This window comes from Oncorhynchus kisutch, linkage group LG11, assembly GCF_002021735.2.
Source record: "Oncorhynchus kisutch isolate 150728-3 linkage group LG11, Okis_V2, whole genome shotgun sequence".
Taxonomy (NCBI): domain Eukaryota; kingdom Metazoa; phylum Chordata; class Actinopteri; order Salmoniformes; family Salmonidae; genus Oncorhynchus; species Oncorhynchus kisutch.
The window spans coordinates 15,420,491-15,448,447 of NC_034184.2; the positions used below are offsets into that span (position 1 = coordinate 15,420,491).

Genomic DNA, 27,957 nt, shown 5'->3' on the forward strand with positions numbered 1-27,957 from the left:
AGCAAAACACCCCCACAACATGATGCTGCCACCCCCGTGCTTCACAGTTGGGATGGTGTTCTTCGGCTTGCAAGCCTCCCCCTTTTTCCTCCCAACATAACGAGGGTCATTATGGCCAAACAGTTCTATTTTGTTTCATCAGACCAAAGGGCATTTGTCCAAAAAGTACGATCTTAGTCCCCATGTCCAGTTGCAAACCATAGTCTGGCTTTTTATGGCGATTTTGGAGTAGTGGCTTCTTCCTTGTTAAGCGGCCTTTCAGGTTATGTCAATATAAGACTGTGGATATAGATACTTTTGTACCTGTTTCCTCCACCATCTTCACAAGTTCCTTTGCTGTTGTTTTGGGATTGATTTGCACTTTTTTCACTAAAGTACATTAATTTCTAGGAGACAGAACGCATCTCCTTCCTGAGCGGTATGACGGCTGCGTGGTCCCATGGTGTTTATACTTGCATACTATTGTTTGTACAGATGAACATGGTACATTCAGGCATTTGGAAATTGCTCCCAAGGATGAACCAGACTTGTGGAGGTCTACCATTTATTTCTGTGGTCTTGGCTGATTTCTTTTGATTGTCCCATGATGTCAAGCAAAGAGGCACTGAGTTTGAAGGTAGGCCTTGAAATACATCCACAGGTACACCTCCAATTGACTCAAATCAGAAGCTTCTAAAGCCATGACATCATTTTATGGAATTTTCCAAACTGTTTAAAGGCACAGTCAACTTAATGTATGTAAACTTCTGACCCACTGGAACTGTGATACAGTGAATTATAAGTGAAATAATCTGTCTGTAAACAATTGTTGGAAAAATTACTTGTGACATGCACGATGTAGATGCCCTAGCCAACTTGCCAAAACTATAGTTTGTTGACAAGTTTTAATGACTCCAACCTAAGTGTATGTAAACTTCCGACTTCAACTGTATGTGTTCTGACGAGTGGGCACATTTTATGCCAGCGAAATCGCGCCTCATTAGCTCATTATTATGGATGTTTCCAAAAAAAAATTCACTAGAAAACAGCTTTAAAAAATGCAAATGCGGCTATTTTGCTGTTATTCTGGCTGCACTTTTCAAATAAAATTTTATTGGTCACATACACATGGTTAGCAGATGTTAATGCGAGTGTAGCGAAATGCTTGTGCTTCTAGTTCCGACAGTGCAGTAATATCTAAAAAGTAATCTAACAATTCCCCAACAACTACCTAATACACACAAATCTGAAGGGATGGAATAAGAATATGTACATTAAAATATATGGATGAGTGATGACCCAGCAGCTTAGGCCAGGTGCAATAGATGGTAAAAGGTACAGTATATACATATGAGATGAGTAATGTAAGATATGTTAACATTATTAAAGTGACATTGTTTAAAGTGACTAGTGATCCATTTATTAAAGTGGCCAGTGATTTAAGTCTCAGAGAGGCTGCTGCCTACATAGAGTTAGTGATTGCTGTTTAGCAGTCTGATGGCATTGAGACAGAAGCTGTTTTTCAGTGTCTCGGTCCCAGCTTCGTTGCACCTGTACTGACCTCGCCTTCTGGATGGTAGCAGGGTGAACAGGCAGTGGCTCGGGTGGTTGTTGTCCTTGATGATCTTTATGGCCTTCCTGTGACATCGGGTGCTGTAGGTGTCTTGGAGGACAGGTAGTTTGCCCCGGTGATGCGTTGTGTTTAGACCGCGCCACCCTCTGGAGAGCCTTGTGGTTGAGGGCGGTGCAGTTGCCATATCAGGCATTGATACAGCCTGACAAGATGCTCTCAATTGTGCATCTGTAAAAGTTTGTTGGGGTTTTAGGTGACAAGACACATTTCTTTAGCCTCCTGAGGTTGAAGAGGCGCCTTCTTCACCACACTGTCTGTGTGGGTGGAACATTTCAGTTTGTCTCTGATATGTACACAGAGGAACTTAAAACTTTCCACCTTCTCCACTGCTGTCCCTTCGATGTAGATAGGGGGGTGCTCCCTCTGCTGACTGAATGACTGGGACGTGTCTCTAGCAAGCAAACCGATAGAACAAACGACCAGCCGGCTTGGGTAGCAACCCTTGATTTATTTTGGGACTATATCTTGTGGAAGGAGGAAATAGTATGAATAAATTAATCATAAGAAAGTGTTTAATGAAAATATATGTCAATCAATATTTGAATATATTGGTAACCTGTTGTATAAAAGTAATAATGCCCTCAAAGCCGGTGTTTGGAGGATATATTGGCATGGTTTGCCAACACCCATGCCACTATATCCTCTAAACACCGGCTTTGAGGGCATTATCACTTAATTAGAACAAGTTATAAATGCAAAAGTATACTGATATTGTATCGTATAATAGCACTCACAGCTTTCCAAGAAAACTAAAATTGAGGCATTTATGGTCTGTTTACAGGCTATTTTACAGAAAATGTGCATAAAATCTATATAAACTGTATTTAGAATTATATGACAAGATTCAATTCAACCACACCTTGGTTTCATCACAAAACCGGAGAGCAACCTCTGTCTGGTGAAGTCCACAAAGCATATTGCATGCTACAAGCAAATTAATGTTGACAATATTTTTGGACTACTAAACAACTATTGATTTTAGAACCACAGAGAGTTACCGCAAGTCACAAAGAAACCAGGAACTGCCGCCACTATTCCAGCACCATTCAACTTCAACATTTCAACATCATCAAATCACCTCTGCTTAGTCTAATACAGTGACAACTAAAAGATATCAAAAACTATTTAGTCCAATCAATGTCAGCTTCTGTGTGTGTGTGTGTGTGTGTGTGTGTGTGTGTGTGTGTGTGTGTGTGTGTGTGTGTGTGTGTGTGTGTGTGTGTGTGTGTGTGTGTGTGTGTGTGTGTGTGTGTGTGTGTGTGTGTGTGTGCGCATGTGCGTGTGCTGTGCGTGCGTTCATGCAAGTAGAAAAACATGTTGACTCACCCTACTTGTAGAGAAATGCCAATACCATCCTCCTCTCGTTCATATTGATGAAACAGTCTATGACTTTGTCATACAGTACACATTTTTATGTTTTGTTGTCCTAGGCTACCTGGCTAAAAATCTTGCTCGCTAGCCGAACTTCCTTTCATGGGCAACATTAGCTAGTTAACATTAGCCTTCTACATCTAGCTGCATATTTCATTTCATCCTCAGGCCAAGGGCACAATGTATGAATTTATTGTTGGATCCGTATCGCAGTTCTAATCATTGGCCAGTAGAGAGAAGTAAAATGATAAGTCCAAATCTCCATGCATTGCTAATTGTGGAAAGGACCAATTTTAGCTAGCTAGCGACCGGAGGACAACAACACCACGAGATGCAACAATTCAAGATGTTTCTGTCAGTGACGTATTGCTCTCGATGTCACGTGATGTGATTGGAGTGAAGCTGAATCCAAACTGGCTTCCCTTGAAACTTTTTTTTGGTGTTTCAGGACCATTCACAGCTGACCTCACTCAGTTTAGCTGAATGCTGATTGGCTATTATTTTATACTTTTTTATCAAGGGAGTCCAAATGCTCGCTGGCTTCCCTTGCATTCAATGCTACGGGCGGCAACAATGTCATACTCTTTTTGACCGAACAGCATCAAATAGTTGGCCTACACATACATAGGGTGACTGTTTTGCTCGTTCGGATGCTTTCTCCCGGGAGATACATTCAGCCTCTTACGAATTGAAGGAAAATTATGAAACACAGAGAGACAAAAGATAAATGATTTTATATGGATTTTGTATATTTCTTGGTACATTTTCGGGGGAAGCCTGGCTTCCCTTGGATCCATGAATATAAGCCACTGATTGTAGGGCAGTACATGTGCATTGAACAACACAGCAGCTTGTTGGCATATTTTGTTATTTCTGTATAACAAAACATTTACGACGAAGTTGGCTCTTTTATACTGGGGGTAAATGGGAAAGAATGCTTGTTTTCTTCAATATGTGGGCGTGGTCGAGGGGGAATTCCTTATTATTACGTGAATATTGACTCTCAATATTCATTCCATTTAGACTTTGGATTTCTTCCTGACAACAATGGCTGCCATTTTCACCGCATTATGGAACTTTGAGGGTTTATGACATAGCCCGACTAGTAATTAAATAGGATCTCTATGGTTACAACCCATTTCGAGGCTATATAGAACCCTTTTTAAGGTTCTTTATAAAATCTTTATGGAGAATGGTTCTATAAAGAACCTTACTCAATATCAAAGGTTATTATTAGATACTTTTGAAGAACCATCTTTTTTATTTTTTATTCTGGTCAGCCATATTATATCCCAAAAATTCCTTAGGTGTTATTATTGTGTTCATGGACAAGTTAAATCAGGTGTGCTAGCCCTGCAACAGCGGGGGCTCCCTGACGAGAGAATTGAGAACCACTGATTTAGTCAGCTTTTCTCAATTGACACAAGTCACCGTAAATGTTCATAGTAATATCACAGATAGAACAATGAGACCGATATTTCACCGAATGTATAAATGAGACGCATCCGCTTGGTGGATGGTAGTGAGAGGAAGCCCAGAGGCCGGCAGTGGAAGAAGATTTTGGCCTACATTCTGCAAATGTTCTCATCGCTGAAACATTTGATCTCAATACAGTTTTCTGTTCCCAAAACTAGAGTCTGATATGAACATAGTGGACAATTTTTTGTAAACTTTAGCCTTTGCCAAAGTTGTAAAAAATCGCGTTGTTTAGGAGTACAAAGGCGAATTGAGTTATTGCACGTGCACTTCACAGAGTAGGCATTCCCTAATGGAAATTTGCAGATGTATGCTAGAATGGTCCAATTGGATCTCGTTAGCTCGTGCGTGGCTCTGCCCATCTCCTTGCTTGTTCTGCCCACTGTGACTCATCTGTTCCCATTGGAAACGACAGGCTGTGGTCTATCTTGGTTTAGTTATACAAATCTTTGGTAATATTTAACGTGTACGTCTTCTTCTTCTTTGGTATTTTGGCAGTCCGCAAACATATGTTGAAGGTGCATGCTGCCACCTAGTGTATTGGCTGTGTATCAGCCTACTATTCTGTAGTATGACTTCATTACACTTTGTGAAAAAGTTGCCCTACAAACTAACCCTACATCCATTAAAACCCAATCACTATTCCACTACTTTGGCCCTATCTAATCCCACAACTGGCCAGCAGCCTGGTAGGATGGGACACTGTTGTTCAAACACCTTGTAACTCTGCTGCAGTAAAATCTCGTACACCCAAGTACTTCTCTGCATCTGCCACCACAACATCTATCCTCTGTGATTTATGTTCCATTCCTGCGGTAAAGTTGTCCAGGAACGCTAAAAAACCAACCTTACTGAAGCACATGTTATTCCTATCACTCTCTATTGACCTCAGCCTACTTACAGGAATCCCCTTACGACCCCATCTTCCTCTACCACTCTCTATGAAGTGGTCATATATACAGTATATATTTTTAATACAGACTAGCTAAAAAATAAGTGAAAATGTACAAATTATCCAATGGATTATGATCATTTTCAGGGAAAAAAAGTGGAGGTGCAAAACATAAGTTTGTACCCCCTAATTTGAATTTGCTCCATGGCTAAGGGGGAGACAAGGCTGTTTGGTCTCAGTCATGAAGAGGAAAAGCTTTACAGCTGTTTCTGATTAATAAACAATGCTGGTGGTTAGTAACATTCAAATAAAACTAAGCCCAGAAAATAATTAGTATGTCATCTCATAGGAAAATACACTGTAATCACACAGATTTGCATGAAGTGAGCAGTTCAGATTTGTCACTTCAAGCCCAAATATTTCATACTTTGACTAAAACGATGAATTATTGACTTAAAATCATTGCGCAACAATCAGGGGTAAGCTCTGGTCATCGTCTTTCAGCACGAAAAAGTGGAAGAGAGAGAAGGAGAGTGAGAGCGAGAGAGACAAACACACCGGAATGTTCCTCTGATCGGAATATCAGCTGTTATTTTCTGATAGTTTTCCCACAATTCTTCATGTTGAATCTGCGAAAATGACCAGCGTTCGCTGGCATACAGCAGGTCGTCGCTACAACACAACTCTGATGACAGCAAGCGATAGAAGACCCATGCGGAATTCTTTAGGGCTCCCACCCAGCCTACTAGAGACAGCATCAGAGACTTGGTCTTTACTCTGGTACACGATCTACACACGCAGCCTGATTCCGTGAGTGCTTCCCAAATGGCACCCTATTCCCTAAATAGTGCACTACCTAAATAGTGGGCTATGCACTCGTTATTGTTATTTTATTGTGTTACTTTTTATTACTTTTTACTTTAGTTTATTTGATAAATATTGTCTTAACTCTTCTTTAACTACACTGGTTAAGGGCTTGTAAGTAAGCATTTCACAGTAAGGTCTACATTTGTTGTATTTGGCGCATGTGACAAATAAAGTTTGATTTGATTTGCACTACATAGGAAATAGGGTGATATTTGGGTCGCAGACCCTAATTCTCTGTCTCATAGGGGGACTAATGTACAATCCTCCTGATGTGCTGTGATGACCTGCTTTGTGATGTAATTGTCATAAAATCCAAGAACAGGATACAGAGAAAGAGAGAGAGAGGGAGAAAAAGATTGAAAGAGAGAGGGAGACAGACAACGAAGGAGGAGGAGAGCGGGCAGGAGGGAGAGAGAGGGGGGAGAGGCTGAGAATGAGAAAGACAGAAAGAGAGGTGAGAGTGGCTGAGTGGAAGAGCGAGGCAACTGAGAAAGACACTTTAACCAGAGGCTTGATAAAGAGACAATGTCACAGGCCAGTTGGTATGCAGCAGTATCACTCTTCTTTCTCCAAATCAAATCAAATCAAATCTATTATTCAGTATAGAGAAATGATCAGATGTCACAAGACAGAGCTGGAGCAGGACACACAGCCAAAGTTCAATCCCCTAACTGTCTCCTTAGCACACAGCAGAATAAACGAGGGAAAGGGAAAATTAGATAGACGGATGAGAGGGAGGGAGAAGATAGGTCGTCATTGTAAATAATCATTTGTTCTTAATTGACTTACCTGTATAAATAAATGTGAAATAAAAACATGCAAAAAATAGAGTGAAAGATGAGTGAAAGAGTGAAAGATGACAGGAGTTGGTTTAAGTGATGCAGAAGGATACTAAAGTAGAACTATATAGCGTTCTTCATTTTATCCCCGTAGGGGAACCCTTTATCTAGGGTTCTCCCAAAACCCTTTATGTAGGGTTCTTCATAGAACACCCTGTATATGGTTATACCTTAAATTATTTATGACAATACATTATTACATATATATCATAAGGCCTTTCTTTCAGGGCCTAGTTATACCATAGCACAGTGGTGTTAGGAAACTACAGGTTACAGGCCACATCAGGCCTGCAAGTCACATTATGCTGGCTGGCAAAGTGAATCCAGCCACATATTCAACAGTTTAGTTGGATTTTTTCAGAATGACTGCCAGTGTTAGGATCATTGTGAGGAGACTACCTAAGCCATTTCAACTGGAACAACCATTTCAGTATCTGGTGTAAAAAAAATGATTAGATTAGTTTAGAAACATTTGTCATTTATTTTTGTGTAGCATAAGATTAATCAATCAATCAATGTAAATGCAAAAACACAAATATTAAAAACAATTCTAAAAATCTACCTGCAGTAGAGCATGCGGAGTAATGGTAGTGATTATGGGAAACGTTTGCCTAACTTCTTGTTAACTCATCTGAAACATTTTTATAAATCAAGGTTAAAATATTGCTGTGTGCGCTCCACATTTTCCTCAAATGTTCACCTCATTCAGATAAAGATGAAATGTACCTTATTTATTGTGTCATATTCCTCCTGCTGGCTGGCTGAGGCTCACTCCAGGCAGTCAGTTGTCACTTCACTTTTCAGAGCGTGGGGGAGTGTGAGGCCACGGCAAAGATGCATGATGACTGCAGTGTGATTGGTCAATAATCTAACACATCTAGGGTGTGTTGTGTGGTTGTCAGCTATTAACTCATTCATTGCAGGAATTGACACATAATGTGTTGAAAAATGTTGTCAACACAGTGTTTAAAGTAACACAACATGTGCCATCCCTAACTAGACACAGGGATGTGTTAAAAAATAACACTTTGTTTCTAAGAGTACATTTTTCCTCAATAGTCAGAGCTAGTAGGAAAAAATACATGTATTACTTTTAATGTGGGGAGAGAATTAAATTGAGAGGATGTATTTATGCCACACACACACACACACACACACACACACACACACACACACACACACACACACACACACACACACACACACACACACACACACGTATTCCCTTACCAGTACAGTATAGGCAGCTACTGTAGCCAGTAGCCTGTTTGCCCTTACATAGACAGGCTTCCCTCTGTGTTCCAACAAGCTCAGTGCAGGCATGGAGAATCAATGGCTTTTCCCCCTATGACGTCTGGCTTTCCCAGCACGCCGCGCAGTGACGCACACACCCACACCTTGCACACCCGTCACATATAACGACAGCTGCTGGTCGTAGCGCTCTGAAGCACTTTCTATTTGGCCAATTCCTCAGTGTGTTTTTCACCCATGATTTGTCCGACACTAAGGTTGACTGGAAAGAAGAGCAGACAGAGAGACAGTGTTTGTGGTAGAGAGTCATGGGTGAAGGGAGTGTCGGAGGGAGATGTGGTGTGTGTTGGAAGGGGTGTAGGTTGTTGCTGTAGGCAGCTATCTCACTGTAAAGGTTTAATATTCTACACACATCCAAATGCCTCTCACACAAACCCAGCAGAAACCCCCAACTGGAAGTGCATCAGTCTCTCCTCAACATTAGTAAAGTGGTGTTATGTACTGATGCTGAAAGCTAAGTCACTCAGGTGGATTCATCCATTTGTAGACCCTTCTGTCACACACACATGCTAAGGACCTAGCGAGCACACACAGTGTCTATTTATAGCTAGAGTTCCACAACAGTAGATATTGAATATGATTACTCCACAGGCCTTAGCTAGTCTCCCGATTAACTCCCTGCCTATGTATCTGCATCCTGCTGCTTGCTGACGGTCCTACATGAGCATATTAGGGGCACATTCTTAACAATATACAAGCAGTCCTATGAGCCTCTCATCCCTAGCAGTACTGTACGTCCAAACCACTGACATACACTACCGTTCAAAAGTTTGGGGTCACATAGAAATGTCCTTGTTTTTTAAAGAAAAGCACCAAACAAATGTCCATTCTGTTACGACTTCTATAAATGGTGCGGTGGAGGAGTCAAACGCAGAGAGCAGGTAATATCGTACGTGAATCTATTTATTCCAACGACAGCGGAGACATGGACATGCCAACACTAGGGCTCATGAAACCACCTGTCCAAAATACACAGGACTAAAACTGTCCGGAAAATAATGAGATAACTAATACACCAAAATAACAGAGAACAAGTCCGCACAATACCCAGCGGGCCTAGTGCCCTTAAATAGCCTACAAACAACACTAACTCAAAACAGGTGTACCCAATTAAACCCAATAAACAGAAACAAAAGGAAAGGGAATCGATGGCACCTAATAGGCCGGCGACGACGACCGCCGAGCGCCGCACGAACAGGAAGAGGCACCAACTTCGGCGGGATTCGTGACACATTCAAATGACATCAAATTGATCAGAAATACAGTGTAGGCATTGTTAAACGGCTGATTTTAATGGAATATCTACATAGGTGTACAGAGGCCCATTATCAGAAACCATCACTCCTGTGTTCCAATGGCACGTTGTGTTAGCTAATCCAAGTTTATCATTTTAAAAGGCTAATTGATCATTAGAAAACCCTTTTGCAATTATGTAAGCACAGCTGAAAACTGTTGTACTCATTAAAGAAGCAATACAACTAGTTAGACTAGTTGAGTATCTGGAGCATCAGCATTCGTGGGTTCGATTACAGGCTCAAAATGGTCAGAAACAAAGCACTTTCTTCTGAAACTCATCAGTCTATTCTTGTTCTGAGAAATGAAGGCTATTCCATGCGAGAAATTGGCAAGAAACTGAAGATCTCGTACTACTCCCTTCACAGAACAGCGCAAACTGGCTCTAACCAGAATAGAAAGAGGAGTGGGAGGCCCCAGTGCACAACTGAGCAAGAGGACAAGTACATTAGAGTGTCTAGTTTGAAAAACAGACACCTCACAAGTCCTCAACTGGCAGCTTCATTAAATAGTACCCGGAAAGCACCAGTCTCAACGTCAACAGTGAAGAGGCAACTCCGGGATGCTGGCCATCTAGGCAGAGTTCCTCTGTCCAGGGTTTTGTGTTGTTTTGCCCATCTTAATATTCAATTTTTATTGGCCAGTCTGAGATATGGCTTTTTCTTTGCAACTTAAATAGTACCCGTCTCAACGTCAACAGTGAAGAGGCGACTCCGGAATGCTGGCCTTCTAGGCAGAGTTGCAAAGAAGAAAGTGCTTTGTTTCTGACCATTTTGAGCCTGTAATCGAACCCACAAATGATGATGCTTCAGATACTCAACTAATCTAAAGAAGGCCAGTTTTATTGCTTCTTTAATCAGGACAACAGTTTTCAGCTGTGCTAACATAATTGCAAAAGGGTTTTCTAATTATCCATTAGCCTTTTTAACTTGGATTAGCTAACACAACGTGGCATTGGAACACAGGAGTGATGGTTGCTGATAATGGGCCTCTGTACGCCTATGTAGATATTCCATTAAAAGTCATTTACAACATTAACAATGTCTATACTGTATTTCTGATCAATTTGATGTTATTTTAATGGACAAAACATTTGCTTTTCTTTAAAAAACAGGGCATTTCTAAGTGACCCCAAACTTTTGAATGGTAGTGTACATACATACTGTCCTATGAGACTCTCATTCCTAGTGGTACTGTACGTCCAAACCACTGACATATATACATATAGTCCTATGAGTATGTTGTATATCTATATAACTAGAATGAAGTGCAGAACCTCCTACTAAACCCTTCATCCAGATACACACTGAATGCAGTAGGTACAGACTCAGACATTTGTTTCAAAAAGCATACAACATTTTTGAATTGTGTAAATGATTTTGTCTGCACAGGGGAATCATATCCCTCATCCTTTACTTTAAATAAGATGGGGAGGACGAGTCACGGTGTTGCTTTGTCCTATTAGTGACACACAGACAACACACACGCACACACACACAACAAACATGCACACACACACACACCTTCCCTGCTCCTATTGTGTAGAATGGTATTTTAGAATCTATTTTCATCAATAGCTCAACATTCTACAGTAAGAGTTATTTCACCTGCGTATTGCATTGGGAGGAAACAATGTGACAATACTGCCCCCTGCAGGAGAAAGCTAGTAACTGTAAGATACAGTGGTGTCACTACAATGTGGTGGGTTATAATAGGGTCCGTGCTATCTGAGACCCTTGGGAAATCCCTACCCCATTGAAGTTGACAATTAAAATGGTTAGGGTTAGAGTTAGAGTCACTTAAGGGTTACGGTTATGGTTAAGGTAAGGGTTAAGGTTAGGGTTTAGGGTGGGACCACAGGAGGTTGGTGGCACCTTAATTGGGGAGGACAGGCTTGTGGTAATGGCTGGAGTGGAATAAGTGGAATGGTATCATCAAACACATGGTTTCCATTCCTTTGACTCCTTTCCAGCCATTATTATGAGTCGTCCTCCTCTCAGTAGCCTCCACTGGTATGGACGTCCGAAGGATGCCGGATAGCACAAACCTTTAGTAATAGTGATCCTTGTGATATCACACACGGAATATGTTCTAAATTCTATATAGTGCACCGCATTTGAACAGGGCCCATAGGGCTCTGGTCAAAAGTAGTGCACTATATAGGGAATAGGGTGCTAGGGTGCCATTTGGGACACATATACTGAATCAGTTTGAAAAGTACTGAGCAAATGTATGTTTTTGTCATTGTGTCCTTGTATACTCAGACAGAAAATATTCATGTTTGCCAGATTCAGACAGAGTGATAACAATGCTATTGGATGAAGTGTATGGCAACTACATGGACTAGTAACCAAAAGGTTGCAAGTTTAAATCCCTGAGCTGACAAGGTGCAAATCTGTCCTTCTGCCCCTGAACAGGCAGTTAACCCACTGTTCCTAGGCCGTCATTGAAAATAAGAATTTGTTCTTAACTGACTTGCCTAGTTAAATAAAGGTTTAAAAAAATGTGTTTACCCATGAATGATATGTTGTGATCATGTTAGATAGGTGGTCCTATTTGGCTCAGATGGTAGAGCATGGCGCTTTGCAATGCAAGGATTATGAGTGATTCCTGCTGGGGCCACCCATATGAAAATGTAAGCTAGCTGGCCTGTAGGTTGCTTTGGATAAAAGTGTCTTATTTATTTATACTGAACACAAATATAAATGCAGCATGTAAAGTGTTGGTCCCATGTTTCATGAGCTGAAATAAAAGATCCCAGAAATGTTCCATACGCACTTTTTGTGCGTATTTCTCAAATGTTGTGCACAAATTTGTTTAGAGAGCATTTCTTCTTTGACAAGATAATCCATCCATCTGACAGGTGTGGTGTATCAAGAAGTTGATTAAACAGCATGATCATTACACAGGTGCACCTTGTGCTGGGGACAATAAAAGGCCACTCTAAAATGTGCCGTTTAGTCACACAACACAATGCCACAGATGTCTCAAGTTTTGAGGGAGCGTGCAATTGGCATGTTGACTGCAGGAATGTCCAGTAGACCAAGTGAAACCATGCCAGCCCAGTACCTCCACATCCGGCTTCTTCACCTGGGGGATCGTCTGAGACCAGCTAATGAAACTGAGTATTTATGTCTGTAATAAAGCCCTTTTGTGTTGATAACGAATTCTGATTGGCTGGGCCTGGCTCCCCAGTAGATGGGCCTGGCTCCTCAGTGGCTGGGCCTATGCACTACCAGGCCCACCATGGCTGCACACCCTGCCAAGTCATGTGAAGTCCATAGATTAAGGTCTAAGGAATTATATGAACTGTTAACTCACAACAATTTCAAATATTTTACTATGTTGTGTTTACATATTTGTTCAGTATAGATAGACACAGCATTGTTGGAAACACAAATACATCTCCACCTGATGTGACAAGACAATATATACTATCTTAGGCTGCATACAGTGCCTTGCAAAAGTATTCACCCCCCTTGGCGTTTTTCCTATTTTGTTGCATTACAACCTGTAATTTAAATGGATTCTTATTTGGACTCAATGTAATGGACATACACACAATAGTCCAAATTGGTGAAGTAAAATTTAAAAAATAACTTCTTTAAAAAAATTCAAGAAAATACAAAAGGGAAAGTGGTGTGTGTTTATGTGTTCACCCTTTGTTATGAAGCCCCTAAATAATATCTGGTGCAACCAATTACCTTCAGAAGTCACAGAATTAGTTAGATTGCACACAGGGGGACTTTATTTAAGTGCCACATGATCTGTCACATGATCTCAGTATATATACACCTGTTCTGAAAGTCCCCAGCGTCTGCAACACCACTAAGCAAGGGGAAACCCAAAGCAAGCGGCACTATGAAGACCAAGGAGCTCTCCAAACAGGTCAGGGACAAAGTTGTGGAGAAGTACAGATCAGGGTTGGGTAATAAAAAATATCTGAAACTTTGAACATCCCATGGAGCACCATTAAATCCATTATTAAAAAATGGAAAGAGTTTGGCACCACAACAAACCTGCAAAGAGGGGGCGGGGTGCATAGTTGCACACTCAAGTTTTCTGTATTTTTTTGGGTCTTATTTCTTGTTTGTTTCACAATAAAAAATATTTTGCATCTTCAAAGTGGTAGACATGTTGTGTAAATCAAATGATACAAACCCCCCAAAAATCTATTTTAATTCCAGGTAGTAATGCAACAAAATAGGAAAAATGCCAAGGGGGTGAATACTTTCGCAAGGCACTGTATATAAGGCCATGATTCTCATGTAAATAGAATGCCAATCATGATTACTGGGAAGGATTGCTGTTGCTGTGTGTTTGTGAGTGTTTGTGCGTGCTTGCATGCGTCCGTGCCTGCGTGTGTGTCAACATTTTCAGATTGACAGCAGCACTCGAGACAAACACCAAAAACAAGGCTTTGGTAGAAATTGTTCTCCTTCCCCATCTAATGGGGTCTGCCATTTTTATTGTTCAGAGAATGGGTCTAAAATTGCATAGATATGAAAAAATTGCTTTTTTTCCTTCAGCTTGTTAGAAAAGCAATTATAGAAGCAGCACAATAGCCATTCATACAGCATGTTAGCTTATTGGTGTCATGGCTTTCATTTACTCAATTTGTCCCAAATGTCATTGCTGAGAGAGGGGAGGGGAGGATGGAGGAGAGGGGAGGGAAGGGAAGGATGGAGGAGAGGGGATGGAAGGATGGAGGAGAGGGGAGGGAAGGATGGAGGAGAGGGGAGGGGAGGATGGAGGAGAGGGGAGGGAAGGGAAGGATGGAGGAGAGGGGATGGAAGGATGGAGGAGAGGGGAGGGAAGGATGGAGGAGAGGGGATGGAAGGATGGAGGAGAGGGGAGGGAAGGATGGAGGAGAGGGGAGGGAAGGATGGAGGAGAGGGGAGGGAGGAGGAAGAGGGAGGAAGTCATTTAGTAATCTTGGCAACATTTCGACATGCTGGTCTTTTGAATGTTGGCATCAATTTGACATTTAGCGAATTGTGTTATGTCCAGACAAGACAACACGGTCTTGTCCAACCAGACCAATGTAGACAATCCTGTACTGTCATGGCGGAGATACTGTAGAATGTTATGTGTTTGCTCATGGGCTGACCAATGTCTCTCCTTCCACTGTCTGTACAGATGAGCTAGATCCACCTAAAGAAGACGCTGACAACCATACAGCCATGGAGCAAGAAACCCTGGACTCACAGACAGGTAACATGGATACATATACATTCAGGTAGTTAACACAAGCACTATCCTGAAGCTGGTATCTGTTCTGTCCTTCTATCCTGTGTGTGCTACCCACCACTCTCTGTGTCAAGCTTCAAGTTTATTTTGCCATAGTGTAGGGAATACATTAACATTCTCCCTCATCCCACGAGCTCTCGAAACACAACGTCACTGTGTGCTACTACTCTGAATGAACTTCAGTTGTCCGACTTACAGGAATAAGAAGGATAAAGAAAGACATATCAATTATGTATAGCTTTGGATGTGACAGTGACAAGTTGTCATGAGTTTGTTATTTTTGTTTTTAACTAGGAAGTGATGTCATTGTTATTATAGGAGGCGTATACACACACACACACACACATACATATTCACACACAGCAAATTCTCCAGATTAACATTGTTTTAAATGAACACTGAGAGTGTTATTAAATTAACACTGGAATTGTGGACTCTGTGGACCCTTATACACATTGGAATAGTGTTAAATTAACACACTGCTTAGTGTAAAGCATTATTCAAATAAGCTTTGCCTTTCGAGTAAATTGTTACCACCCATGACTGTATTTGTTAGTGACAGAGACATGGTTGTTGCATTCATCCATTTTCAATCCTATGGACCTCACCAAGTCAGACCCTATAAAATAAAATAAAATATAAATATATATTATCTAACACAATAGCTGTCTTTGAATACCCATACTAACATACTGTATACTACATACTTAATGAGTATATACCCCATACTATATACTATTAGTTCATTTTAGTATAATGTAAATGAACGGTATCCTTTCAGTTGAGTGTACAAGCGCTTCGCCTGTCTATAATAATCAAGTCAATAAACGTTTGATGTATTAGTAGCCAACTAATGTTAGGTAGCTAGCTAACATACCGGTACACACAAGCAACTGATGTAATTATAACGTTATGCTATGCGGTTTGTAAAGCTAGTACAGCCAACATAACGTGAAACGTAAGTTATTTGAAAAGTCATTACTTTTTCATTGCATTCCTCAACACTTTCTTAACATTTGTCATAATTAATTAAAGCAATGAATATTTACTTTTTGTACTTACATTTATATCCGCTCTCGTTGGACTTCGGCTGCATATTTTCCGCCATTTTCTTCAAATCTGAAAATGTTGTGAAGCCACACCCATTTTCTAAAGAATTGCATTATGGACCCTAAAAGCACAGAAATTGTGTTCACTGCTTGAATGCTTCGATTTTTGGCGAATGTAGTACGACATCCGGGAACTTTTTGGCATACTAACTATATCCATACTATAACCCATAAGCATACTACATACTCAATTACACACAAATAGTATTCAAACACAGCTAATAGCATACGTTGTTCATACGGCCTTATTTTGAGAGCCTAAAAAAAAAACGTAACTTATCTTTACAGTAACTTCTAAGTTACTAGTGGGTTGTACCATATGTGAACTGATGATAATGCTAACTCTGAAATCAGTGTGGCACACACATCAGTATGACACACACACAATCAACATCACACATCCACCTCAGACATTGATTGCGTGTGTATGTGTGTGTGCGTGCATGTTTGTGTGTTTGTCTGCCTGCCTGCCTGTGTGTGTGTGTGTGTGAGACGTGCGTGTTTGTGTGTTTGTCTGCCTGCCTGCCTGTGTGTGTGTGTGAGACGTGCGTGTTTGTGTGTTTGTCTGCCTGCCTGTGTGTGTGTGTGAGACGTGCATGTTTGTGTGTTTGTCTGCCTGCCTGCCTGTGTGTGTGTGTGAGACGTGTGTGTTTGTCTGCCTGCCTGTGTGTGTGTGTGAGACGTGCATGTTTGTGTGTTTGTCTGCCTGCCTGCCTGTGTGTGTGTGTGAGACGTGCATGTTTGTGTGTTTGTCTGCCTGCCTGTGTGTGTGTGTGAGACGTGCGTGTTTGTGTGTTTGTCTGCCTGCCTGCCTGTGTGTGTGTGTGAGACGTGCATGTTTGTGTGTTTGTCTGCCTGCCTGCCTGTGTGTGTGTGTGAGACGTGCATGTTTGTGTGTTTGTCTGCCTGCCTGCCTGCCTGTGTGTGTGAGACGTGCGTGTTTGTGTGTTTGTCTGCCTGCCTGCCTGTGTGTGTGTGAGACGTGCATGTTTGTGTGTTTGTCTGCCTGCCTGCCTGTGTGTGTGTGTGAGACGTGTGTGTTTGTGAGTTTGTCTGCCTGCCTGCCTGTGTGTGTGTGTGAGACGTGCATGTTTGTGTGTTTGTCTGCCTGCCTGCCTGTGTGTGTGTGTGAGACGTGCATGTTTGTGTGTTTGTCTGCCTGCCTGCCTGTGTGTGTGTGTGAGCCATGCATGTTTGTGTGTTTGTCTGCCTGCCTGTGTGTGTGTGTGAGACGTGCGTGTACTTGCATTGGTGTGAGAGGAGCCATTGTTTTTTTGTTATTTCCAGAATGTAAATGTGTGTTTGTGTGTGTGGGCGGATAACATAATTGATGGGTTACATCTCGCTCTGCTCAGCCATATACCCCCTCCAGAGCACAGCAAACACAGGTGTGAGCAGTTACTACATATCACATATCACACAGAGAGATAGGATTTATATGAGAGGGAGAGAGAGAGTGGGAGAGAGAGAGAGAGAGGAGAGAGAAGAGAGGAGAGAGAGAGAGAGAGAGAGAGAGAGAGAGAGAGGAGAGAGGAGAGAGAAGAGAGGAGAGAGAGAGAGAGAGAGAGAGAGGAGAGAGGAGAGAGAAGAGAGGGGGACAAAGATATGAGAACGGGTTTGTAATTCTTTTTTGGGTTTATTAAGTTTATTTGGCAGCGACATGAGCTCTAGAGAGAGACAGATACAGAAAGAGAGAGAGGGTGGGAGAGTGACAGACTAGAGAAAGACAGATAGATAGATAGATAGATAGATAGATAGATAGATAGATAGATAGATAGATAGATAGATAGATAGATAGATAGATAGATAGATAGATAGATAGATAGATAGATAGATAAGCTCTCTCTACGTGTGCTCTCTCTACATGTGGTCGATGTATTACATATTGTTATTCCCACCAATTCTTACACAAAGTAGACAAGCACACACACTGAATGGGTTGGAAGCTAGCCTTCAATATAGTCTAGCCTTCACTCTTAAGGGGATGTTTGGTAGCCTATATTAGCCACTAGTCCATTCTGTACACAAAGCAGACGAGCACACATTTCAATGGTTGGAATCTATGTTAGTGGCTATTCTTCACTCTTATTGCCCATGGGGCTTCCTTCCATAGGCTTAACTCATGGGGACTGGGTGGGTGGGCTGCAGTATCAACCAATCAACTTAATGTAGACATGTCACTAGTGTCTGTGAGACTCTCATCACACACACACACACGGTGTCATTCTGGAAATAATAAAAATACGATGGCTGGTCTCACACCGACGCACACACACACACGCATGTCACACACACATGAACACCCACACACTTTAAAACAGCGGAGGGGGGAGAAAATTGAGAAGGGAGGGGGGAGAGAGAAGAGAGAGGGGAGAGAGAGGTGAGAGATAGGGGAGCAAGAGAGGGGAGAGGAGAGAGAGGGGAGAGAGAGGTGAGAGATAGGGGAGAGGAGAGAGAGGGGAGAGAAGAGAGAGGGGAGAGAGAGGTGAGAGGTAGGGGAGCAAGAGAGGGGAGAGAAGAGAGAGGAGAGAGAGAGGTGAGAGATAGGGGAGCAAGAGAGGGGAGAGGAGAGAGAGGGGAGAGGAGAGAGAGGTGAGAGGTAGGGGAGCAAGAGAGGGGAGAGGAGAGAGAAGAGAGAGGAGAGAGAGGAGAGAGAGAGGTGAGAGATAGGGGAGCAAGAGAGGGGAGAGAGAGTTGAGAGATAGGGGAGCGAGAGAGGGGAGAGGAGAGGTGAGAGATAGGGGAGTGAGAGGGGAGAGGGGAGAGAGAGGTGAGAGATAGGGGAGAGAGAGGGAGTGACAGACTAGAGAAAGACAGATGGACCGAGCAGACCGAGCAGACGGATAGAGCAGGCAGACAGACGGAGAAGACAGAGAGCAGATAGAGAAGGCAGACAGACAGAGAAGACAGATAGAGCAGATAAAGAAGGCAGACAGACAGAGCAGACAGACTGACAGATAGAGCAGATAGACAGATAGAGCTGGCAGATCGGGCAAATAGACAGACACAGCAGAGCAGACAGACAAAACAGGCAGGCAGATAGAGCAGGCGGACAGACAGGGCAGACAGAGAAGACATATAGACCAGGCAGACAGACAGAGAAGACGGATAGAGCAGACAGAGCAGGCAGACGGACGGACAGAAAGACAGGGAGCTGATGTGATACACGATTACTCTCTCTCTATTTGAAATACATTACATTAATGGTCTACATCATGCCAAGTCATGCTTTCAGAGTACAGTTAAAATTGTGGTAAAAGGATGTCCAGCAACAAAATGGCTGAATGATCTCCATGATATATCAAGAGCTTGGGACTATAAGGTTCTATTTGCAAAAATAATTGGCTTTAAATTTCCGAACCCTCATTGATTTGAAGGATGTCTAGAATATTTGTCTTCTATTCTTTTGAACTTAACAACATCATTTGGGATGTAGTTAAAGAATATTGAACTGAACAAGGCTATATCAATAACTCAATCTTGACAAAAATTCAGATAGAACCTTATAGTTCCAAGCTCTCGATGGTTCAGTGTTCTCAGATGAGAGGTTTTAATGATATCAAATGTGTGTGTGTCCAGGTGAACCAGAGGAAAAGAAAGCTGACGAGAAGAGTGAAAATACAGAAATGGAGGATGCTACTGGTAAGATATTTCTCTCTCTCCATCTCTCTCGCTCTATATATATCTCTCACTCTCTCCATCTCTCCATCTCTCTCACTCACTCTTCTCCATTTTCTTGTCCTCCTTCACTCTCTCTTCCTAGGCCACATTTATTGTAGCTGGGGATTTTAATAAAGCAAATTTGAGGAAAGCACTACCGAAGTTCTATCAAGCATTGCCGTCAGTACTCACGCTTTAAAAACTCTCAACCATTGTTGCTCTCCTTTCCGGGATGGCTACAAGGCCCTCCTCCGCCCTCCCTTCGGCAAATCAGATCACGACTCCATTCTACTTTTCCCTTTCTATCTGCAGAAATTCAAACAGGAAGTACCTGTGCTAAGGTCTATTCAACGCTGGTCTGACCAATCAGAATCCATGCTTCAAGATTGTTTTGATCACGAGGACTGGGATATGTTCCGGTTTGCCTCTGAGAATAACATTGACTGAGTTCATCAGGAAGTGCATAGGGGATGTTGTTCCCAATGTAACTATTAAAACCTGCCCAAACCAAAAACTGTGGATAGATGGCAGTATTCCGAACCCTCATTGGTTTGAATGATGTCCAGAATGTTTATCTTGTATTCTTTTGAACTTAACAACATAAATTGGGGTATTTATAGTACTATATAGGTAGAGAACATTGAACAGAACAAGGCTATATCAATAACTCAATCTTGACAAAAATGCAGATAGAATCTTATAGTTCCAAGCTCTCAGTGGTTCAGTGTTCTCAGATGAGAGGTTTTAATGATATCAAATATGTGTGTGTCCAGGTGAACCAGAGGAAAAGAAAGCTGACGAGAAGAGTGAAAATACAGAAATGGAGAAGGATGCTACTGGTAAGATCTCTCTCTCTCTCTCTCTCTCTCTCTCTCTCTCTCTCTCTCTCTCTCTCTCTCTCTCTCTCTCACTCTTCTCAATTCTCTTGTCCTCTTTCACTCTCTCTTCCTCCAGCACAGCTGACTACTTGTATTAAAAACTCTATAGGAACAGGGAAGCCATAATGTAGTGTTGCCTTCAGAATGTGTCTTCTCAAACCCTGTAGGCTGGTGAAGTCTCTATCTCTCTAGCTGGTTGATGGTTGTGTCACTGGTTGTGTCAGTGTGTCTTTGTAATATCAAACCAGTTCCCGGTTCCTCCACTCTCTCTTCCTCTACTTCATCCTCGTTCCATAAGGCTCTGGTCAAAAGTAGTGCAATATGTAGGGGAAAAGTGTGGGACTCAGCATTTGTTTTTTATTATAATATATGCCATTTAACAGACGCTCCTGTTCACTTACTGTAAATGAAGCTGCACAAGCAGCAGAGAACGGGATACACTTTCCCTCTTGTCATCATACAAACGTCATTACTTAGAGCACCTCATTATTCAAACACATGTCAGAGTGTAGTCTCACTGGCCAGACTCTACTAGGTCTGTCCTGCCTATATGCTTCATCTGTAAACAGTCGTTTATACAGTTGTTATACAGTGTTATAGTTACAGTATAGTAGTTACAGTAGTTATACAGTATAGTAGTTACAGAATAGTAGTTACAGTATAGTAGATACAGTAGTTATACAGTATAGTAGTTACAGAATAGTAGTTACAGTATAGTAGTTACAGTAGTTATACAGTATAGTAGTTACAGTATAGTAGTTATATTAGTTATACAGTATAGTAGTTACAGTATAGTAGTTATATTAGTTATACAGTATAGTAGTTACAGTATAGTTGTACAGTAGTTATACAGTATAGTAGTACAGAAGTTATACAGTATAGTAGTTACAGTATAGTAGTACAGAAGTTATACAGTATAGTAGTACAGTAGTTACAGTATAGTTGTACAGTAGTTATACAGTATAGTAGTACAGAAGTTATACAGTATAGTAGTACAATAGTTACAGTATTGTTGTACAGTAGTTATACAGTATAATAGTACAGAAGTTATACAGTATAGTAGTACAGAAGTTATACAGTATAATAGTACAGAAGTTATACAGTATAGTAGTTACAGTATAGTTGTGCAGTAGTTATACAGTATAATAGTACAGAAGTTATACAGTATAGTAGTTACAGTATAGTAGTATAGTAGTTATACCGTATAGTAGTTACAGTATAGTAGTTATATTAGTTATACAGTATAGTAGTTACAGTATAGTAGTTATATTAGTTATACAGTATAGTAGTTACAGTATAGCTGTACAGTAGTTATACAGTATAGTAGTTACAGTATAGTAGTACAGAAGTTAAACAGTATCGTAGTTACAGTATAGTAGTACAGTAGTTATACAGTATAGTAGTTACAGTATAGTAGTACAGAAGTTATACAGTATAGTAGTTACAGTATAGTAGTACAGAAGTTATACAGTATAGTAGTTACAGTAGTTATACAGTATAGTAGTTACAGTATAGTAGTACAGTAGTTATACAGTATAGTAGTACAGTAGTTATACAGTATAGTAGTACAGTAGTTATACAGTATAGTAGTACAGAAGTTATACAGTATAGTAGTTACAGTAGTTATACAGTATAGTAGTTACAGTATAGTAGTACTGTAGTTATACAGTATAGTAGTACAGTAGTTATACAGTATAGTAGTACAGTAGTTATACAGTATAGTAGTACAGAAGTTATACAGTATAGTAGTTACAGTAGTTATACAGTATAGTAGTTACAGTATAGTAGTACAGAAGTTATACAGTATAGTAGTTACAGTATAGTAGTACAGTAGTTATACAGTATAGTAGTTACAGTAGTTATACAGTATAGTAGTTACAGTAGTTATACAGTATAGTAGTACAGAAGTTATACAGTATAGTAGTTACAGTATAGTTGTACAGTAGTTATATGGTGTAGTAGTTACAGCATAGTAGTACAGTATAGTAGTCACAATATAGTAGTTACAGTAGTTATTCAGTGTAGTAGTTACAGTATATTAGTACAGTAGCATAGTTACAGTATAGTAGTTATACAGTATAGTAGTTATACAGTATAGTAGTTACAGTATAGTAGTACAGTATAGTAGTTACAGTAGTTATACAGTATAGTAGTTACAGTATAGTAGTACAGTATAGTAGTTACAGTAGTTATACAGTATAGTAGTGAAACAGTATAGTAGTACAGTATAGTAGTTACAGTAGTTATACAGTATAGTAGTACAGTATAGTAGTTACAGTAGTTATACAGTAGAGGAGTTATACAGTATAGAGGTGAAACAGTATAGTAGTACAGTATAGTAGTTACAGTAGTTACACAGTATAGTAGTTACAGTACAGTAGTACAGTATAGTAGTTATACAGTAGTTATACAGTAGAGTAGTTATACAGTATAGTAGTGAAACAGTATAGTAGTATAGTATAGTAGTTACAGTAGTTATACAGTATAGTAGTTACAGTATAGTAGTACAGTATAGTAGTTATACAGTAGAGTAGTTACAGTAGTTATACAGTGGAGTAGTTACAGTATAGTAGGAACAGTAGTTATACAGTATAGTAGATACAGTATAGTAAGTAGTACAGTATAGTAGTTACCCTATAGTAGTTACAGTATAGTTGTACAGTAGTTATATAGTATAGTAGTTACAGTATAGTTGTACAGTAGTTATATATTATAGTAGTTACAGTATAGTAGTTACAGTAGTTATACAGTAGAGTAGTTACAGTATAGTAGTACAGTATAGTAGGAACAGTAGTTATACAGTATAGTAGATAAAGTATAGTAAGTAGTACAGTAGTTACCCTATAGTAGTTACAGTATAGTTGTACAGTAGTTATATAGTATAGTAGTTACAGTATAGTTGTACAGTAGTTATACAGTATAGTAGTACAGAAGTTATACAGTAAAGTAGTCACAGTATAGTAGTACAGTAGTTATACAGTATAGTAGTTACAGTAGTTATACAGTATAGTAGTTACAGTATAGTAGTACAGTAGTTAAACAGTATAGTAGTACAGTAGTTATACAGTATAGTAGTTACAGTAGTTATACAGTATAGTAGTTACAGTATAGTAGTACAGTAGTTATACAGTATAGTAGTACAGTAGTTATACAGTATAGTAGTACAGTAGTTATACAGTATAGTAGTACAGAAGTTATACAGTATAGTAGTTACAGTAGTTATACAGTATAGTAGTTACAGTATAGTAGTACAGACGTTATAAAGTATAGTAGTTACAGTATAGTCATTATATTATTTATACAGTATAGTAGTTACAGTATAGTTGTACAGTAGTTATACAGTATAGTAGTTACAGTATAGTAGTTACATTAGTTATACAGTATAGTAGCTACAGTATAGTAGTTACAGTATAGTTGTACAGTAGTTATACAGTATAGTAGTTACAGTATAGTTGTACAGTAGTTATACAGTATAGTAGTTACAGTATAGTAGTTACATTAGTTATACAGTATAGTAGCTACAGTATAGTAGTTATATTAGTTATACAGTATAGTAGTTACAGTATAGTAGTTATATTAGTTATACAGTATAGTAGTTACAGTATAGTAGTTATATTAGTTATACAGTATAGTAGTTACAGTATAGTAGTTATATTAGTTATACAGTATAGTAGTTACAGTATAGTAGTTATATTAGTTATACAGTATAGTAGTTACAGTATAGTAGTACAGAAGTTATACAGTATACTAGTTACAGTATAGTAGTACAGTAGTTATATAGTATAGTAGTTACAGTATAGTAGTTATATTAGTTATACAGTATAGTAGTTACAGTATAGTAGTTATATTAGTTATACAGTATAGTAGTTACAGTATAGTTGTACAGTAGTTATACAGTATAGTAGTACAGAAGTTATACAGTATAGTAGTTACAGTATAGTAGTACAGAAGTTATACAGTATAGTAGTACAGTAGTTACAGTATAGTTGTACAGTAGTTATACAGTATAGTAGTACAGAAGTTATACAGTATAGTAGTACAATAGTTACAGTATTGTTGTACAGTAGTTATACAGTATAATAGTACAGAAGTTATACAGTATAGTAGTACAGAAGTTATACAGTATAATAGTACAGAAGTTATACAGTATAGTAGTTACAGTATAGTTGTGCAGTAGTTATACAGTATAATAGTACAGAAGTTATACAGTATAGTAGTTACAGTATAGTAGTATAGTAGTTATACCGTATAGTAGTTACAGTATAGTAGTTATATTAGTTATACAGTATAGTAGTTACAGTATAGTAGTTATATTAGTTATACAGTATAGTAGTTACAGTATAGCTGTACAGTAGTTATACAGTATAGTAGTTACAGTATAGTAGTACAGAAGTTAAACAGTATCGTAGTTACAGTATAGTAGTACAGTAGTTATACAGTATAGTAGTTACAGTATAGTAGTACAGAAGTTATACAGTATAGTAGTTACAGTATAGTAGTACAGAAGTTATACAGTATAGTAGTTATATTATTTATACAGTATAGTAGTTACAGTATAGTTGTACAGTAGTTATATGGTGTAGTAGTTACAGCATAGTAGTACAGTATAGTAGTCCCACTATAGTAGTTACAGTAGTTATTCAGTGTAGTAGTTACAGTATATTAGTACAGTAGCATAGTTACAGTATAGTAGTTGTACAGTATAGTATTGAAACAGTATAGTAGTACAGTATAGTAGTACAGTATAGTAGTTACAGTAGTTATACAGTATAGTAGTACAGTATAGTAGTTACTCTAGTTATACAGTAGAGTAGTTACAGTATAGTAGTTACAGTATAGTAGTTACAGTAGTTATACAGTATAGTAGTACAGTATAGTAGTTACAGTAGTTATACAGTAGAGTAGTTACAGTAGTTATACAGTAGAGTAGTTATAGTATAGTAGTACAGTATAGTAGGAATAGTAGTTATACAGTATAGTAGATAAAGTATAGTAAGTAGTACAGTATAGTAGTTACCCTATAGTAGTGGCAGTATAGTAGTACAGTATAGTAGTACAGTAGTTATACAGTTGTACAGTAGTTTATGCAGTAGTTTAGTAGTTTACAGTAGTTTATTGCAATAGTTTATATCCGTCTCGTTTCTATGGTAAGCCATCTGTCCTGTCTGTTTGCATTACTTCCAGCAATACATGGTGTCAGTTCCTTCATTCTCCGTTCATATGGTTCCGTTGCGTTGGAAAGAGAAAAGTTTGGCGATCAAAACAGAAACATAGTAAGACAAGTACACAGAGCTCGTGGGCCAGTACATGTTTGCTAGATTCCTGGTATTGTATTGGTAAAATTAGAGTCCACAGCAGTGATCGCCTCAGTAACCCTGTATGGAACACCCATACATTAAAATGAGCATCTCTTAGGCTAAAGCAACTCATAAATAAACCATAGAGAGGAAAACAGAAAGTTGGAGTCAATTTCTACTGTCTACAGTTCCAAAATGGCACCCTATTCCCTCTACAGTGCACAATTTTTGACCAGGTCCCTTAGAGCTCTTTTTTGAAAGTAAAGCACTATATAGGGAATAGTGTGCCATTTGGGTGTTTTCAATAAAACGTGTTAAAGTCAGACATAGACACAATGAAAACACTGACCCGAACCGAGTGGATTTAACTAGATTGGCTCATCAATTTACCAATCCCAAGTTTGCTGTGCGGCAGTATACACAGCCCAAATCATAACTGGCTCTACACAGTCATTCTATGCTAGTTTTACTGAAGCTAATAAAGGATTCTGCCTTTAGTTTTGGCTCTGTATCCATGGCGTCTTTGCATGGTCAACTGAATGTCTAAAGGAGACAACTGGGAGCCTGTAACTCAAGTACTTTTCTTCTACTGAAGAATCAATGTGACCACTGCTGGAGGCTGATTGTAGTGTAGGTGAACAGTTGGAGAGCAGTGAGAGAACAGGTCATTGTCTGTCTTTGAGGGACAGGAGCACAAATGATACTTTTTAGACTCTAGAGAAATGCTTTGCTTTCCACCTGAATAGACCAGGGCTGGAGGCTGATTGTAGTGTAGGTGAACAGTTGGAGAGCAGTGAGAGCACAGGTCCTTGTCGGTCTGTGAGGGGCAGGAGATACAGGATACCGTAGTAGGACTGCTTTGCTTTCTACCTGAGCCGTGTGGCATGGGGAGGCGGGAGGCATGGGGAGGAGAGTGGGGGGAGGCAGAGAGGGGAGGGTGAGTCAGGTGACCGTCTGTAATGGCATACTAAGGCCAGGCTACAGAGAGGCAGGAGGAGGTAGGAGAAGGTACAGCCTGTAATAGAACTGACCCTGTAGGGGAGACAGGGGGAGGAAGAGAAGACGAGAGGCAGAGGGTGAGAGACAGACCAGCACAGCAGGCAATCACAACCATCTCAGCATAGGAGACGAAGGCACCATTACACAAGCTTAGTCTTTCTCTGTCTTATTAGTTTTCTTTCTCTATCTTTCTCTCTCTCTCTCTGCCCTTACTATTAATTTCAAATTAGAATTTCAGAAATATGAGTAACTTCCTCCAATACACCCTGGAATGTTTGGTCATTACCTATTCAATTGTTTGTTTGTTCAATTATTTAGATGTTTACTTGGAGTGTTGCGTTGAACTCACAAGTTCCTAGTTCCAAAATCTTTCTTCTATTCCTCGGTGGGCGTGATGCGTTAAGTATTGATGGTGTTGGGTTCTTTATTTAGCATGGAGGCAGTGTCACAGACGTTCGCAGCTCACACACACACACACACACACACACACACACACACACACACACACACACACACACACACACACACACACACACACACACACACACACACACACACACGGTGGCAGAGTCACAGTCGTTCTCAGCTCACCGTCTCAGAGGCTCAAAGCAGAAAGCCCAGCTGTATGAGCAAGTGCCATATGGTGCATCAAAAACCACCACACATTTCTTCTCATGTACCTCCCTCCATCTCTCCCTCCATCTTTCCCTTCCTTCCTCCCTCCATCTTTCCCACCCACCCTCCCTCCTTCCTTCCTTCCTTCCTTCCTTCCTTCCTTCCTTCCTTCCTTCCTTCCTTCCTTCCTTCCTTCCTTCCTTCCTTCCTTCCTTCCTTCCTTCCTTCCTTCCTTCCTTCCTTCCTTCCTTCCTTCCTTCCTTCCTTCCTTCCTTCCTCCATCTTTCCCTCCTCCCTCTCTTTCTCTCCATCTTTCCCTCCCTCCCTCTCTTCCTTCATCCTCCTTTACTCCTTCCATCCATCCCTCCCATCCTTCCTTATTTCCTCTCTCCATCTGTCCTGCCCTCCCTCCCTCCATCTTTCCCTCCCTCCTACCTTTCCTTCCATCCTTCTTCCTTCCCTCCACCAATGATAGAATTGTGAAATCT

At 40.1% G+C, this 27,957-nt stretch overlaps 1 protein-coding gene across 1 annotated transcript in view; it reads left to right on the forward strand.

The window, feature by feature from the left end:
* Positions 1–27,957, forward strand: part of LOC109898925 (mono-ADP ribosylhydrolase 2) — a 722,140-nt gene that overhangs the window by 636,860 nt on the left and 57,323 nt on the right. The window contains exons 9-11 of the mRNA XM_031836489.1: positions 14,801–14,875; positions 19,600–19,662; positions 20,454–20,519. Of these exons, the coding sequence (XP_031692349.1) occupies positions 14,801–14,875; positions 19,600–19,662; positions 20,454–20,519 (204 nt within the window). The remainder of the gene's footprint in view (positions 1–14,800; positions 14,876–19,599; positions 19,663–20,453; positions 20,520–27,957) is intronic.